General features: G+C 44.2%; 1 protein-coding gene across 1 annotated transcript in view; it reads left to right on the top strand.

The window, feature by feature from the left end:
• The window catches only part of GPR139 (G protein-coupled receptor 139), a 44,055-nt gene extending 32,150 nt beyond the window's left edge, over nucleotides 1-11,905 (top strand). The window contains exon 2 of the mRNA XM_055561838.1: nucleotides 10,971-11,905. Coding sequence (XP_055417813.1) covers nucleotides 10,971-11,905 — 935 coding nt within the window. The remainder of the gene's footprint in view (nucleotides 1-10,970) is intronic.
• Nucleotides 11,906-13,666: the final 1,761 nt, after the last annotated feature.

The raw sequence follows: 13,666 nt of genomic DNA, 5'->3' as shown, positions 1-13,666 counted from the left end.
ACAGGACTGGTCATCACACTCAAAGACACTAACTGAGACCGTTTACCACACGCTCTCCCTGTACCAGGCACCGTGCCAAGAGCTTTATCTGTGTGTGATTCCCTCTAATCCTCAAAATAGCCCTCTGGACCAGACAACACTGTTACCCTCATTTATCAGTTCCCCCTGCATTTACTTGCCCAAGGGTGCCATGAGAAATGTGAGGATCTGGAGCGCTAACCCGGCTCCTCCAGACTCCAAAATTCATGCCTCTCACTTTAACCCAAGCCCATCCTTTCTGATAACTCTTCTGCTCTGTGTTTTCTGGCCAGTCACCTCAAGCCCTGCCCACATCTGTCTCTGTGACAAAAGCCTCTGAGCTGAGAAAACACAGCTGCATCCCTCACTTGGTACAAAACTTGACCCAGAATGGCACCATGAAGTGCTCTCAAAATGCTTCTTAGACTTCCCAGCTGTGCCATCTTGGGCAGGTGGCTCACCCTTCCTGAATATTAGTTTCTCCTCATTTGTAAAGTGGAGATCAGAGAATGCTTGCACTGCCATGTTATATACTTCTTTAAATCAACTCACTTTTTAAATAAAGTTATTTTATACACAGGCTTTGATCACTGCCCTAAATGGAAAAATAACATTCCTCTAATACCATTTAAATTAAATGCATAACTTTGAAAGTGAAAATGTTCACCAGCAAATCTCATAAAATCATCTCATCTATACAAAGCCACCCAGCACACAGTAGATGCTCAATATATGGCAGTCATAAGACAATGAAGCTTGGCACTGAGAAGTGTGGTTTGGAGACATTTGAGTTGTTGGCCAACTTGAATGTGGCTTCCCAGTTGAGAATCTAGTAGTTGTCGTGGTTACCCAAAGAAGCTGCCCCCGGTCAAAAAGCCAGAATCAATTTTACTGACAAGAGAAGGCCAACTGATTGGCCCTTGGCCTAGATGCTGACTCCCTTCTCCCCATTGCCCTGAGTCAGACTGACTGGCCTGGGGTGGCAGCCATCCTAGCTCTTGCTGACTAAGCAACTGCAAAGCCAGGCTTGGTTGACAGTGGTTTAGTCGCTAAGTCGTGTCTTACTCTTAGCGACCCCATGGACTGTAGCCCACCAGACTCCTCTGTCCAAGAGATTCTCCAGGCAAGAATATTGGAGTGGGTTGTCTTGCTAGGTCTCAACTAGTCCTGGTCAACACCGGAAACGACTACTTCCTTAAGTTCTGAGGGAAAGGAAAGCTGCACCATGAATCCAGGTCCTAAGACTTCCTCAGGGCAAATCCCCACAGCGTTTTTGTTTTTTTTCTCCCGTGATGGCAGACATCACCAATCCATCACAGCACTACCAAACACAGGTGTGATTTTGGGGAAAGTTTCAAAATGGTGCCCAGCAGCCCCTACCAATCAATTGAAGATTTAATATTTTTGTCATCCCTGCCTCAAGCTCTGCTCTCACGCTAGGCATGAGATCCTAGAGCGAGTCAAAGAAAGCAGGAAACACTGATCCTACTTTGAAAAGAATACATTCAAATGCTAAGTGCGGTGACAAGTAGTATAACAGTGAAGGACATGATAGTAAAGTTACAAAGAAAATTAAGGGGCTATCAAAATAAGAACTAGAATTTAAAAAGAACAGAGGCTGTTTCAGAGAACGGAAGAGACAACTGAATCATCAAGTAGTAAAGCACAATGTTTTTCCTCCACCAAACAGAGAAACAAAGAGGAGGCTGGAGGTGAAATACAGATGCAGCTAGAGGGACTGGGAATGAAGAATTTCCAGATAAGGTGACAGGACTGTAATGCCCGGAATGATCCATAGAGGTAAACATGACTCTTCTATGGATTCGTTGAGAGCTCGGACTCTCTCCTATTCAGCTGTACTTCCAGCATGGGGTCTGGCCTCTAGCTCAATATTGTCTGCTGAACTGAACTGTGTGTTCAGGCCAGATGTCAAAAGTAACAACTAACATTTACAGAGTGCTCACCATGTTCTGGGAACATTTTACACACTGTATTTCCTCTATCTTTCTATCAGTCTCTGATGGTACCATTTATATTGATGCCAAATTCACAGATGTAGGAAATGAGGCTCAGGGAGATTAGTCACTCTACTTCATAACTTCTTCCACTATGATTTGCAACTTTTAGCCTGTAAAGAGCAAAAGGAACAAATGGCCCTTCCAGGAATCTTGAACGCATCTCTCAGGGATTACCTTCCTATGAGGTGGGGCCCCGCCACCTGATCTCCACTCCACCAGCCACAGTTTTATGCCTCTAACAACCAACTTCAGGAAGGACATTCCACATTCCCTGGCTTCTGCTCTGAAGCAAGTGGAACAACAGGAAACAAGGATGGCCACTGGCCAGCAGGCAGTGCCTGGGGTTGGAAACCCTTCCCTGCTCCTCTCCTAGGAGCCCTCAGGAGGGCACAACCTCCTGAAGACCTCCTGACACCATCCACAAAGGTCAAAAAAACTGAATACCAAGTCTTGTCAGCATCATCTTCCCCGCCCCCCCACCCCCACTGGAGACAGATTTTCCTGATGCTGATGGGGTGGGAAAGGTCCAGAGGGGATGGGGGCGGAGTCAGTCAGCAGATGCAGAAGCAGCCTGGGCACGTGGGGGTAGATTAGGGTGCATTTGTTTTCCTTGGGTTTTGTGGCTCCTTCTTTGGGTAAAGGAGAGAGCATCTTGAGCAGGGAAGAGTTTGAAGAGCAGTGAGGGAGCAGTTAAGGACAGGACAGCTGAGAGCTCTTAAGCTGAGAGGACACAGCACGTAGGCAGCAGTGTCTGTGTGGGAAAACGGAGGGGCACCGGGCTGCTTCTTGGGGAGGGGCACAACCTTGAGTACCTGGTGTTCCCAAGCGGCGTGGAGCAGAGCCCAAAGCCCCTTTGCTGTGGGCCTTTTTTAAAGGCATTCAGGAAACACCTCCAGGGGGTTCAGAATTGTCCTTTAGGCTCAGCTGGGGCACTCAAGGCACAACTAGTCAGAGGCAGGGGCTGTCCCAAGCTGAGTGCTGTCCTGCCGCCAAGTTGAGCCCCCCTCATAGCACACAGCATGGGTCTGCGCTGCTCCTTGAGAAGCCACAGGTATCAGGCTGGGCTCTCGGGTCTTCCCTGATGTCCACCAGGAGGCTGGGCACCTCCAGGTAGTGGTAACACACTTCTGGATGCCACTGATGCCACACATTCTCTGCAATGGAGGCACAGATGACAAAGACATTGGCCTAAGGGTGGGAGAGTATACAAGAGGGTCATACTCCCCCTGGCCCTGCATCCCACAGGTTTGGGCCCACCACGCACTCAGGGCACTATAATCATCAAACACTGCAGAGCTGTACTCCTTGGGGAAGGCATCAGTTGTGTAGCTCTGAGCCCCATCACCCACCACCACACACCTGATACTCTGCATCACAGGTGTGGCAGCTGCAATGGAAACAATGCCTCCTTCCACTTCTGGCCCCTCTAGATGCAGCCGCCTGGTGCCCTCCCCACCACAAGGGAACCGGGGCAGTAGCACCAGCCTGGTTCAGGATTCCAGAGCTAGCATCATTTTGTTTCCCCTTTCTCCACTCCAAGATCTGTAATTGAAAAGGTAACAGTAAGGAAAGTGACAGCCCAAAAGAGGCAATGTCCCATCACACAATTCAGCCCCCACAGCTGACTAAACAAGGTCACTGCTGATTTCTTGCTTGCAGGACTTGGAAATTGCTTTTCCTAAAAATCTGTCCTTGGGGTACCTTCCAGCAGCCACATAAATAACATGACCAGAATTGCTCACAATGTCAGGGGTCCTGCTGTATCTGTAGGACATGTGGACTGCCTCTTCTAGTGCAAAACATAGGCATCTGAAGGAGAGGGGATTCATTTAAGTCACAGGGGATGGTGGCTGAAAGGGTTGAATGGTTCTCTTTTGGGAAATTCACAAGAACATGATTTAGCATGCAGAGAGAGAGGATTTATAGAAGGTAATCCCAGGAATTTAATCAGCCCAAATACACAACTCTGTTCTTTTTGGAAGACCTGCATGGACCTAACGGCTGTGGTATCAATGGCCTGCTCTAGTTCACATAACTGCCCCTGCAGTCAGAAAGTGCTCTTTGATGTCTCACCTAAATCTTTTTGTAGCTTCAACTTGAGCTCCTTTCCTTCTTACAAATTCTATTAGCTGTCTTTAGGAAGAGAGGAGGCAGACAGGGAGGGAAAGAGGGAAGAAGAAAGCAAAAAGGGAGAAAGGGAAGGAAGGAGAGAGAGGGGAAGAGAAAAAATGTGTTATCCTTTAAACCAGCATTTCTACTTTGGAGAACTTATTCCACAGAAATATGCAAAGATGTTTATATATTTGTAAACATCTGTAGTGGCCAAAACTGTAGTGGCCAAAATAATAAAAACTCTGTAGTGGCCAAAATAATAAAACAAGTAATGTCCATCCATAGGTGAATATTTCATGAATATTGTTGACATGCTGCTGCTGCTAAGTCGCTTCAGTCATGTCCAACTCTGCGACCCCAGAGATGGCAGCCCACCAGGCTCCCCTGTCCCTGGGATTCTCCAGGCAAGAACACTGGAGTGGGTTGCCATTTCCTTCTCCAATGCATGAAAGTGAAAAGTGAAAGTGAAGTTGCTCAGTCGTGTCCGACTCTTAGTGACCCCATGGACTGCAGCCTACCAGGCTCCTCCGTCCATGGGATTTTCCAGGCAAGAGTACTGGAGTGGGGTGCCATTGCCTTCTCCATTGTTGACATAGGAAGATTCTAATTTCTAATTAAAAAAAAAAAAAACCAGCTTGCATGACAGTATTAGTGTATGATCTCATTTTGCGGTGATGATCATATTACTAATTATATTTATAATTATAGGCATATAAATATCCTGGAGAAACAAACACTAAATGCTTAACCTCTGTTCTGGTTGCAGCATCGTAAACTATTGTAAACCAGTACTTAGAGCCTTAACAGTTTGGGATTGTTTGTCCTGGTTCTTAGGCTGACTGGGCTCAGCTGGATGGCTCTTGCTCCAGGTTTCTAGCAGTTGCAGCAGAGGGGCAGCTGGGACTGCAGTTATCGGGGGTTCCACTGAGCTGCACATCCAAGAGTGCTCACTCACGTGACAACTGGTGTTGGATGTCAGCTATGAACTCACCTGGGGCTTTCAATCAGAGTCCCTACACATGGCCTCTGCAAGTGACATGGACTTCTCACAGTTGGACTCCAAGACAGAGCTTCCCAAAGCAAGTATTCTTTTGAAAAACTTACAGTCTAGTTGCACAATGTCACTCCCACAATAGTCTACTGGTTAAAAGGGAGTCACGGGACCAACTCTGAATCAAACGGAAGAGACTACACAAAGGCATGAATACCAAGAGGTGGTTCACTGAGGGCCATCTAAGCAACTAGATATTGTAATATTTCTAGAAAATAGGATTTGGACAGACTTTCACTTTCCAGTGTCTGATGTAATAGTTAAATGTACAAATGCAGGAGACAAAAAGTCTGGCTGTCCTGGCTGACCACTTGCTTTCTGTGTGAACTCAAACAAGTTACTTATAACCTCTCTGAGCCTCAAAGCTTTCAGATAACTGTTATGACCTCACAGGGTGGTTGTAAAGATTAAATTGAAGTATTGTGTGTAAGATGCTTAAAAATAAATGTTCAATAAAAGTGAGCTAATAATATTATTATGCAGTGATATGTTTAATTTTTACAAGTATATTTTACTTTTATAATTGAAAAAAATAATTTTCAAAGACCAAAAAAAAGAGACATGTAGCAGAATTAAGAGATGTAAACTCAGAACTCCCAGTCAGGGCTCTTCTGAGGAATCTGAAGGGACTCTTAGTCCTCATAGACATAGAAAATACCTCGGGAAGACCTTGACCCTTCCCCTCTGCTCCAGTCAACCGTCCAGTGGTGGGGTCTGACAGCCCGACCTGTGTTGTTTTTTTAGCTGTTCCCCAAATCCTCTCAAATTTGCGTACAGTAAGCTGCAAAGTATAGGAAACGAATCCCCCCAATAATATAACCAAGAAGCTTTGCAATCACAAAACATGGGCTTTATATTACCTGGGAGCTTAAACCTGTCCAAAGACAACATTGACAGAAAGGATTTGTTTTTTGGAAGCATTGACATTTTGATCATGAAGTTCATGGGGACTTGCTTGGATGGGATTTGGTTGGGTTTCCACACAACAGATTTTTGGGCCAGTTAGTTTGAGGAAAAAACTAAGAAATGGAATTTCAGGCGGTGATGACTCGGGTTCCTTCGCTTATTCAACCTTTATAAATACAGGCCCTGTCAACACCGCTCCTTTTCTTTGGGGAAAAAACTGTCACAGTGGAAATGAAAGGATTTTTCAGTGTGAGGAATTATAGCAAATGTCAAACCTTAAGAGTTGAAAATTCTACCTTCTGATTTCTTTTTCAGAAAATCAATACACAGGCACTGTTCCATTCCCCTCTGGGTCTCTGTGGCTCACACATCTCTCTCATCCCAAGGATGTCTTAAGTGTTCTTGATGTTGCCTTGGGGGCAAATCTACCTGCATGAAAGAAATGGGAAACTCAATGGCTGCGGGTTAGTTTCTCGAGAGATGCAATTACTAGGAACTTAAGGAAATGTCAAATATGAATAGCTGGCAATTTCATCTGGAGTTGATGACTTGCCTGGCTTAAAGGACTAATTAGATGGAGCTTGAATATTTTTAAAGAGTTTAGTTATGAAAGAGTTTTAGCACCACACTACAAATAGGTTTCGATGAAGAAGTAAGAGATGGTGGTGAAGAGTCACTCTCTGCAGAATATATACAGTCAGCTCTCTGTATTTGTGAATGGCAACCCAGAGAGTCAGAGAGCCATCTGTACTCTACAATTTTATACACAGGACTTGAGCACTGGCAGATTTTGGTATCACAGGGGGGTCCTGGAACCAATACTCTGTGGATACTAAAGGATGACTATATGACATTTTTTTCTGGGGAGACCTCAGCATTTATTCATTCTGTCCCCCCTTATAAGTCAGGAGCAGAGCAGGGACATGAGAGAGAGCGTGGGCATTATTTAATGAATGGAAAAAGAGGTTCTGAGAAATAATGGCACTTTTCTAAGTCAGAGGCAACCTAGAGAACAGGAATCACTTTTCTCTGGCTGGAAACAAAGTGGAACTTGATATGCCATAAAGTCAGACAAAGCTGGATAAGTAAATTTTTGAAATTTCAGGATTAATAATACAAAGAATTTTGCTTTAATGGGCCTCTTTTCTTAGGTGTTGACTTAAAGTTTACTTATAATTTTTCTTTATTATACAGGGTGTAACATACCTGCATGGTACTCCCACCCCTGTTTAGAAATATTGATATTATCAAGTGGTTTTGAGCTTGGGTATTAGTCCTGGGTTTGAATACTGGATAATTAATATAATTGGTACCTTAACTCTCCACCACTTCAAAATGTAATTTCCAAGTGCCTTGAACAAGAACAAGGACAGCACAGACTTAAACAAACAAATCAAAAACCTGACAATGCCAAGTACAGAGAGGTCATGAGCAACTGGAACGCTCATAGTCTACTGCTGGGAGTGCAGGTTAGTAAACCACTCTACAGAGCAGTTCAGCAATATCCGGTAAAGGTGAAGGTACACATACTCTGAAACATAGGAAACACGCTTCTAATATGTATATACTACCTGAGAGAAACTCTCACATGTAGCTACTTCTCATGGAGAGCCATATCAAGGTATTAACTATAGCAGATTGTGAGAGCAAAACCCTGAAACCAGTTTAAATGCCTGTGTGTGTATATATATACACATATAGATGTCCATATAATATGTCAGTATATATATACACTATAGACAGCTAGATGTATATGTCTATGCAATATGTGTATATATACATAGAGACATATATAGACATAAGTTTGTATATGCATAAATATGTCTATGGATAAGTGAATAAATAAATTCTGGCAAATTTATTAATGGAATTGCTCTATAGTCATTAAGATGAGTCAAACAGATCTACATGTATCAGTAAAAATAGATCTCAAAAGCATCTTGTTGAGTGAAAAACAGCAGCATGTAGAGTGGCAGGTTCCGCATAAAAGAGAGTTAAGATTATGCAAATGTGGCCTCAGAGACTGTGGCTACCTCTAGGGAGGGAATGGGAGAAGGAAAGGATGAGCTGGAACAATTTCAAAGAAGACTTCAACTGCCAATATAGCATTATTCCTTCTTTAAAAAAAAAAATTAAAGCATATGTGGCAAGATGTTAACATTTGTTTAATCTGAGTGATGAATACGCCAGGGTGTGTATACTACATTTTCACTTGTGAACTATTGTGAAATAATTTTAAAGAGGCATGCAAGAAAGACAGACAGCCCTGGATACCAGCCCTACCACTGCACTTCAAACAAGGAACATAAATTCTCTGAGACCCTTGTTTGCAAACTATGATGGCTAAGTCACTTCAGTCGTGTCTGACTCTGTGCGACCCCAGAGACGGCAGCCCACCAGGCTCCCCCGTCCCTGGGATTCTACAGGCAAGAACACTGGAATGGGTTGCCATTTCCTTCTCCAATGCATGAAAGGAAAAAGTGAAAGTGAAGTCGCTCAGTCGTGTCCGACTCTTAGCGACCCCATGGACTGCAGCCTACCAGGCTCCTCCGTCCATGGAATTTTCCAGGCAAGAGTACTGGAGTGGGTTGCCATTGCCTTCTCCGCAAACTACGATTAACAATGTTCAAATTTCAGAGTTGGTTGTAAGTTAATGAGAGTCAAGTGTAGAATGACTTTCAGATGTTATCCATTGGGATATCCTTTTAGAATGAGTCCCTAATGACTTTCCAGATGTATCCTACTCAGACAGATATTTGCTTCTTAAAATTGATCAGAAATTATGTGGATGCATTTCAAAACAATTCTGATCTCCAGAAAAATAATGTATTGCTATTCTTTTGCAAAACTATATACAACACGTATTACACAGACATGTAAAGCACTAATTATTTAACTATGATTGCCCTGAGGGAGGGGTAATTGGGTGGTTGGAGTATAAGAGTGGAAGGAAATTTTATCTTTCTCTCCTATTCACTTTAATTATGTACCATTGCCGGGAGCCGGCATATTGCATATTGAGTGAGGATCTGTAATAGCTCAACTGGAATTCTATCACTGCCTGGAGCCAGCGTGAGGAACTCCGCCCATGACAAAGGTCATGAGGAAGGAGGCTCGGCATACGCAAAGGCGGGATTGAGCCTCAGGAGTCCCCCTGGAAATTCTCGAGCATCTACCCCCAAAACCAGAGTCTGCCTACTTTCTGCTTTGTGCTTTCACCTACACCTCTGACTTTACGGGGGGCTGTCCCCCACTACCTCTCTCTGAAAAAAAGAGTTAGCTTACAGCTCCAGTTAATAATTCCTGGGTGTGACAGTGTTTCAACCTACAAACTCCTTTGGAAATCCTCTAGCCTGCCTGAATAGGTTTTTCCGGCCACATGTGATTGTTCAGAGCCTCCCAACTGTGAGAGGCAGGAGATGTTCTAAACTGCCTAAACACAGATTCCTTTGAGTAGTTAAAAGATTGATTAGAAATTGTATTGGTGAAGGGTTTTTCACTTGTTGGGCCAATGTTTGCTGCTAAGTCTCCATACTCCTTACCTACTGTGTCCTTGGCAGTGTATTGATTGTTATAATGGGTGTATAGAAATGTAAAATGCAGCTTTGTCCAATGCTTTTTTGGAGGCTGGTGCCTGACTTTGGAATAATCACCTTTAGAGAAAAATAAGTTTCTTAAAATGTTAACAGGCCTCCGGGCCAGAAGATGATGTCAATCACCTGAACTTTTGCATATGATAAGTTTGCAGGAAGAAAGCCTGGCTTGCTGCATGACTCTACCCCTTCCCCCATTATCCTCTATGCATAACTTAAGGTATAAAAACTACTTTGGAAAATAAAGTGCGGGCCTTGCTCACCAACGCTTGGTCTCCCCATGTCATTCTTCCCTTTAACTTCCAGCTGAGTGTCCATCTGGAGCGCGGATGTCCTCTGCGACCATTTATTTGCCTGGGCTTCTAAGACCCACTCGAGAAGGTGTCTAAGGTGGGGCACCTTCCGCTATTCGAGAGGGCGCCTGCGGCCTCCGTGGTCAGAGCTAACCTGGTGTCACGGGTTATATTGATTTTCCGCGTAAACCAAGCCACTCAGCTTCTTTTCTCCACTGAATTTTCCTACTGAGCTATCCTTATTTCAGCCGCTTTTCTCCACTGAATTTCCTCACTGAGCTATCCTTATTCTATTACTCTTTGTATCCTTAATTAAAGTGTAATTAAGCAGTTGTTCCCTGACCCTCGCCTAGCCGTCTCTCCTTCGAATACCCTGGATCAGCCGGGGCTGGTCCCCGGCAGTACCATGTGTATAGACTACTTATTCTAAAAATAATTTATTTAAAAAATAATCTAAAGGTCATAATCTTCTCCATTCTAAACCCACTTACAAAGGAAAGGTCTTAAAATCTAAGTTCTAAAGATTCTCTAGTGGTCATATAGTCCAATTTCCTACCTGAGCACAGGAAATGCCATTCCAGCCCCATATCCTCCTTGAAGTCAGACGAAAGAAAGAGCACAGGATTAAGGATTAGGAGATCTGGGTTTGTTTCCTGTCACATGAATTACTAACTCTTGACTCTAAGCGAGTTCCTTACGTTCTCTGAGCCTCAGTTTCATTTCAGAAATGAGGACCACCGCAGCACCGCTGTTGTGACTGCGTGAGACAGATAAAGTATGATGTGAACATGAAATTTTGTCATCTAGTATCAGGATGTTTATATGAGATGCAACTGCAGTGCAGAAGTTTCCCTCAAGAACATGGGTTCAGTCCCTTTGATTTCCATGGGAGTGCCCAAGACACTATTCCTAAGGGGCCCCTAGTAACCAATAAAGTCACCTTGCTTCAGATGTAAACCAGATTCTCTTCTCTCCACAGCAAATATCCTAACCGTGATCATCCTCTCTCAGCTGGTGGCTAGGAGACAGAAGTCTTCGTACAACTATCTCTTGGCACTTGCTGCTGCTGACATCTTGGTCCTCTTTTTCATTGTGTTCGTGGACTTCCTATTGGAAGATTTCATCTTGAACATGCAGATGCCTCAGGTACCCGACAAGATCATAGAAGTGCTGGAATTCTCATCCATCCACACTTCCATCTGGATTACTGTTCCATTAACTATTGACCGGTATATTGCAGTATGCCACCCGCTCAAGTACCACACGCTCTCCTACCCAGCCCGCACCCGGAAAGTCATCGTAAGTGTTTATGTCACCTGCTTCCTGACCAGTATCCCCTACTACTGGTGGCCCAACCTCTGGACTGAAGACTACATCAGCACCTCCATGCATCATGTCCTTATCTGGATTCACTGCTTCACTGTGTACTTGGTACCCTGTTCCATCTTCTTCATCTTGAACTCAATCATTGTGTACAAGCTCAGGAGGAAGAGCAATTTTCGCCTCCGTGGCTACTCCACGGGGAAAACCACTGCCATCTTGTTTACCATCACCTCCATCTTTGCCACCCTCTGGGCCCCACGCATCATCATGATCCTCTACCACCTTTACGGGACGCCCATCCAGAACCGCTGGCTGGTGCACATCATGTCCGATGTTGCCAACATGCTGGCCCTTCTGAACACGGCCATCAACTTCTTCCTCTATTGCTTCATCAGCAAGCGGTTCCGCACCATGGCAGCCGCTACTCTCAAGGCCTTCTTCAAGTGCCAGAAGCAACCCGTTCAGTTCTACACCAACCATAACTTTTCCATAACAAGTAGCCCCTGGATCTCACCGGCCAATTCACACTGTATCAAGATGCTGGTGTACCAGTATGACAAAAATGGAAAACCTATAAAAGTATCCCCATGACCCCATAGGTTTGACACCTAGTGCCTCTGCATAATCCATTGCCAGATGGGAATGTGGCCCATCCTGTGGCTGAAGAGCTCTCCTTAAGAGTGCTAACCTGATTTCCTGTCTCCACAGACTGAGCACCTTTCAGACTGGTAGATGAGAAAAGATGGAGGAGAAAAACAACAAAAGCTTGAATCTTGTTTTCATTTATGCATTTGTTTCCACCGAGTCATGTAGACAGCAAAAGTCTCTACCAGCTTGAAGATGTCATTGGAGGTTGTGTCATTCTCCTGTGGCCTGTAAGGACACACCAGAGAGAAATAGTCTATGGACTTAAGCTTGGCATCATCCAGTCACTGGGAACTGCTCATTTACGTGACACATCAAGCCACAGTAACACATAGCTGAGCCCACACTCTTCTTCCAAGAACTGAGGTCATCCATCATTTCCCTGTGTTGTTACCAGCAGCTAACAATGCAGACCAATTCGGGAATTGTCCAAGGCTCCCTTTGTCCTAGGGAGGGTTTTGGTCTTGAAGTGGCCCTGACATACCTATCTGCAGAATGACACTGAGGGGACAGGGGAGGATTGAATCCTGCACAAACTCTGGCCAGAGTTTCTGTGAAAATGCTCCAAACCAACATAACCATGACCCTCAGACCCTCAGGGGTCTAAGATCCAGTCTTTCTATTTGCCATCATGTATAGGTTTTATCTAACACCTCCAAAACAAAGACCCTGCCTGGTGTGCAGGGCCATAGGAGGAATTCTTGAGCCCAGAAAAACAAAAAATAAGCCCACTCTTGCCATTGTTTCAATCCACCCTTGAGTAAGTTGTGTATGATCTCTTTACTGAAATAGCTTCTTCTTGCCATGCCACTCAAGCTTCCTGGAGAAGCCTTTATGTGTAGAGTTGCCAACCCTGCCATCCTGCTTGCTGAAGCCCTCACCAAACTGTTTTATTTGAAGTGACTTTTGAACTGGATTTGATTTTCAAGGGTCAGGAACTATAGCTCTCCAGGTGTGAAAGGAGGCAGTCTCAGCTCCACCCCGCAGCCCAGCTGCCATTGCCATTTGGCCGCAAATGGTGATAAGAAGGTGCCCATGTTGTCTGCATGTCTGCCCTTTGATGCACATGGCTCAAAACGGTGGTGCCAGTTTTCAGTGATGCTATTTAACCCAGATCCTTTGCAAAATAATACAATATGAATTTATTTATTCTTCCCTTGCCTGTACAAGTCAAGAACAGTTCTAGGGTATAATTAATGGAGGTTTCCCTGGGAATTACCACTCATGTGTGCATACACACAGACTTGAATACATTAGGCTCCTGTGTACACCATGATGTGTTTTGAAAGAAAAATCTATGCTGGAGATTTTCCTCAGTTTTTTTTTTTTTAACCTTCTTCCAGATTACCAGTATTTGAAGTTATCCCTGTTCTGAAAGAAGTATTCCAACATGATTTTGGAATTCTATGATATTTTTGGTGACCCAACAAAAAGCAGAGAGTCCACTTGAAACACTTGGTTCCTCGGGCTGCATTTTTACTGCACTTTTGTCCCTAAATTGGAAGACACATCTACCCTTTTAAAGGGAACTTGCAATAAATGAGCAGGGTAGAAAAGGCTCCAATGCCATATAATCCCAAAACTTCAGCCAATACCCTCAGCATTAAATTAGTACAACTTTAGGTTACATTCACCCTAAAGATCCTAATTCCTACTCTGTTTAAATGCAGAAGAGTCTTGTCTCACCCAAAGATTAGTTCTGAAGTC

The sequence above is a fragment of the Bubalus kerabau genome, chromosome 23 (assembly GCF_029407905.1).
Source record: "Bubalus kerabau isolate K-KA32 ecotype Philippines breed swamp buffalo chromosome 23, PCC_UOA_SB_1v2, whole genome shotgun sequence".
In the NCBI taxonomy this organism is placed as follows: Eukaryota; Metazoa; Chordata; class Mammalia; order Artiodactyla; family Bovidae; genus Bubalus; species Bubalus kerabau.
Note: the sequence above shows the minus strand (reverse complement) of the source record. Positions and strands in the feature narration are given on the sequence as shown.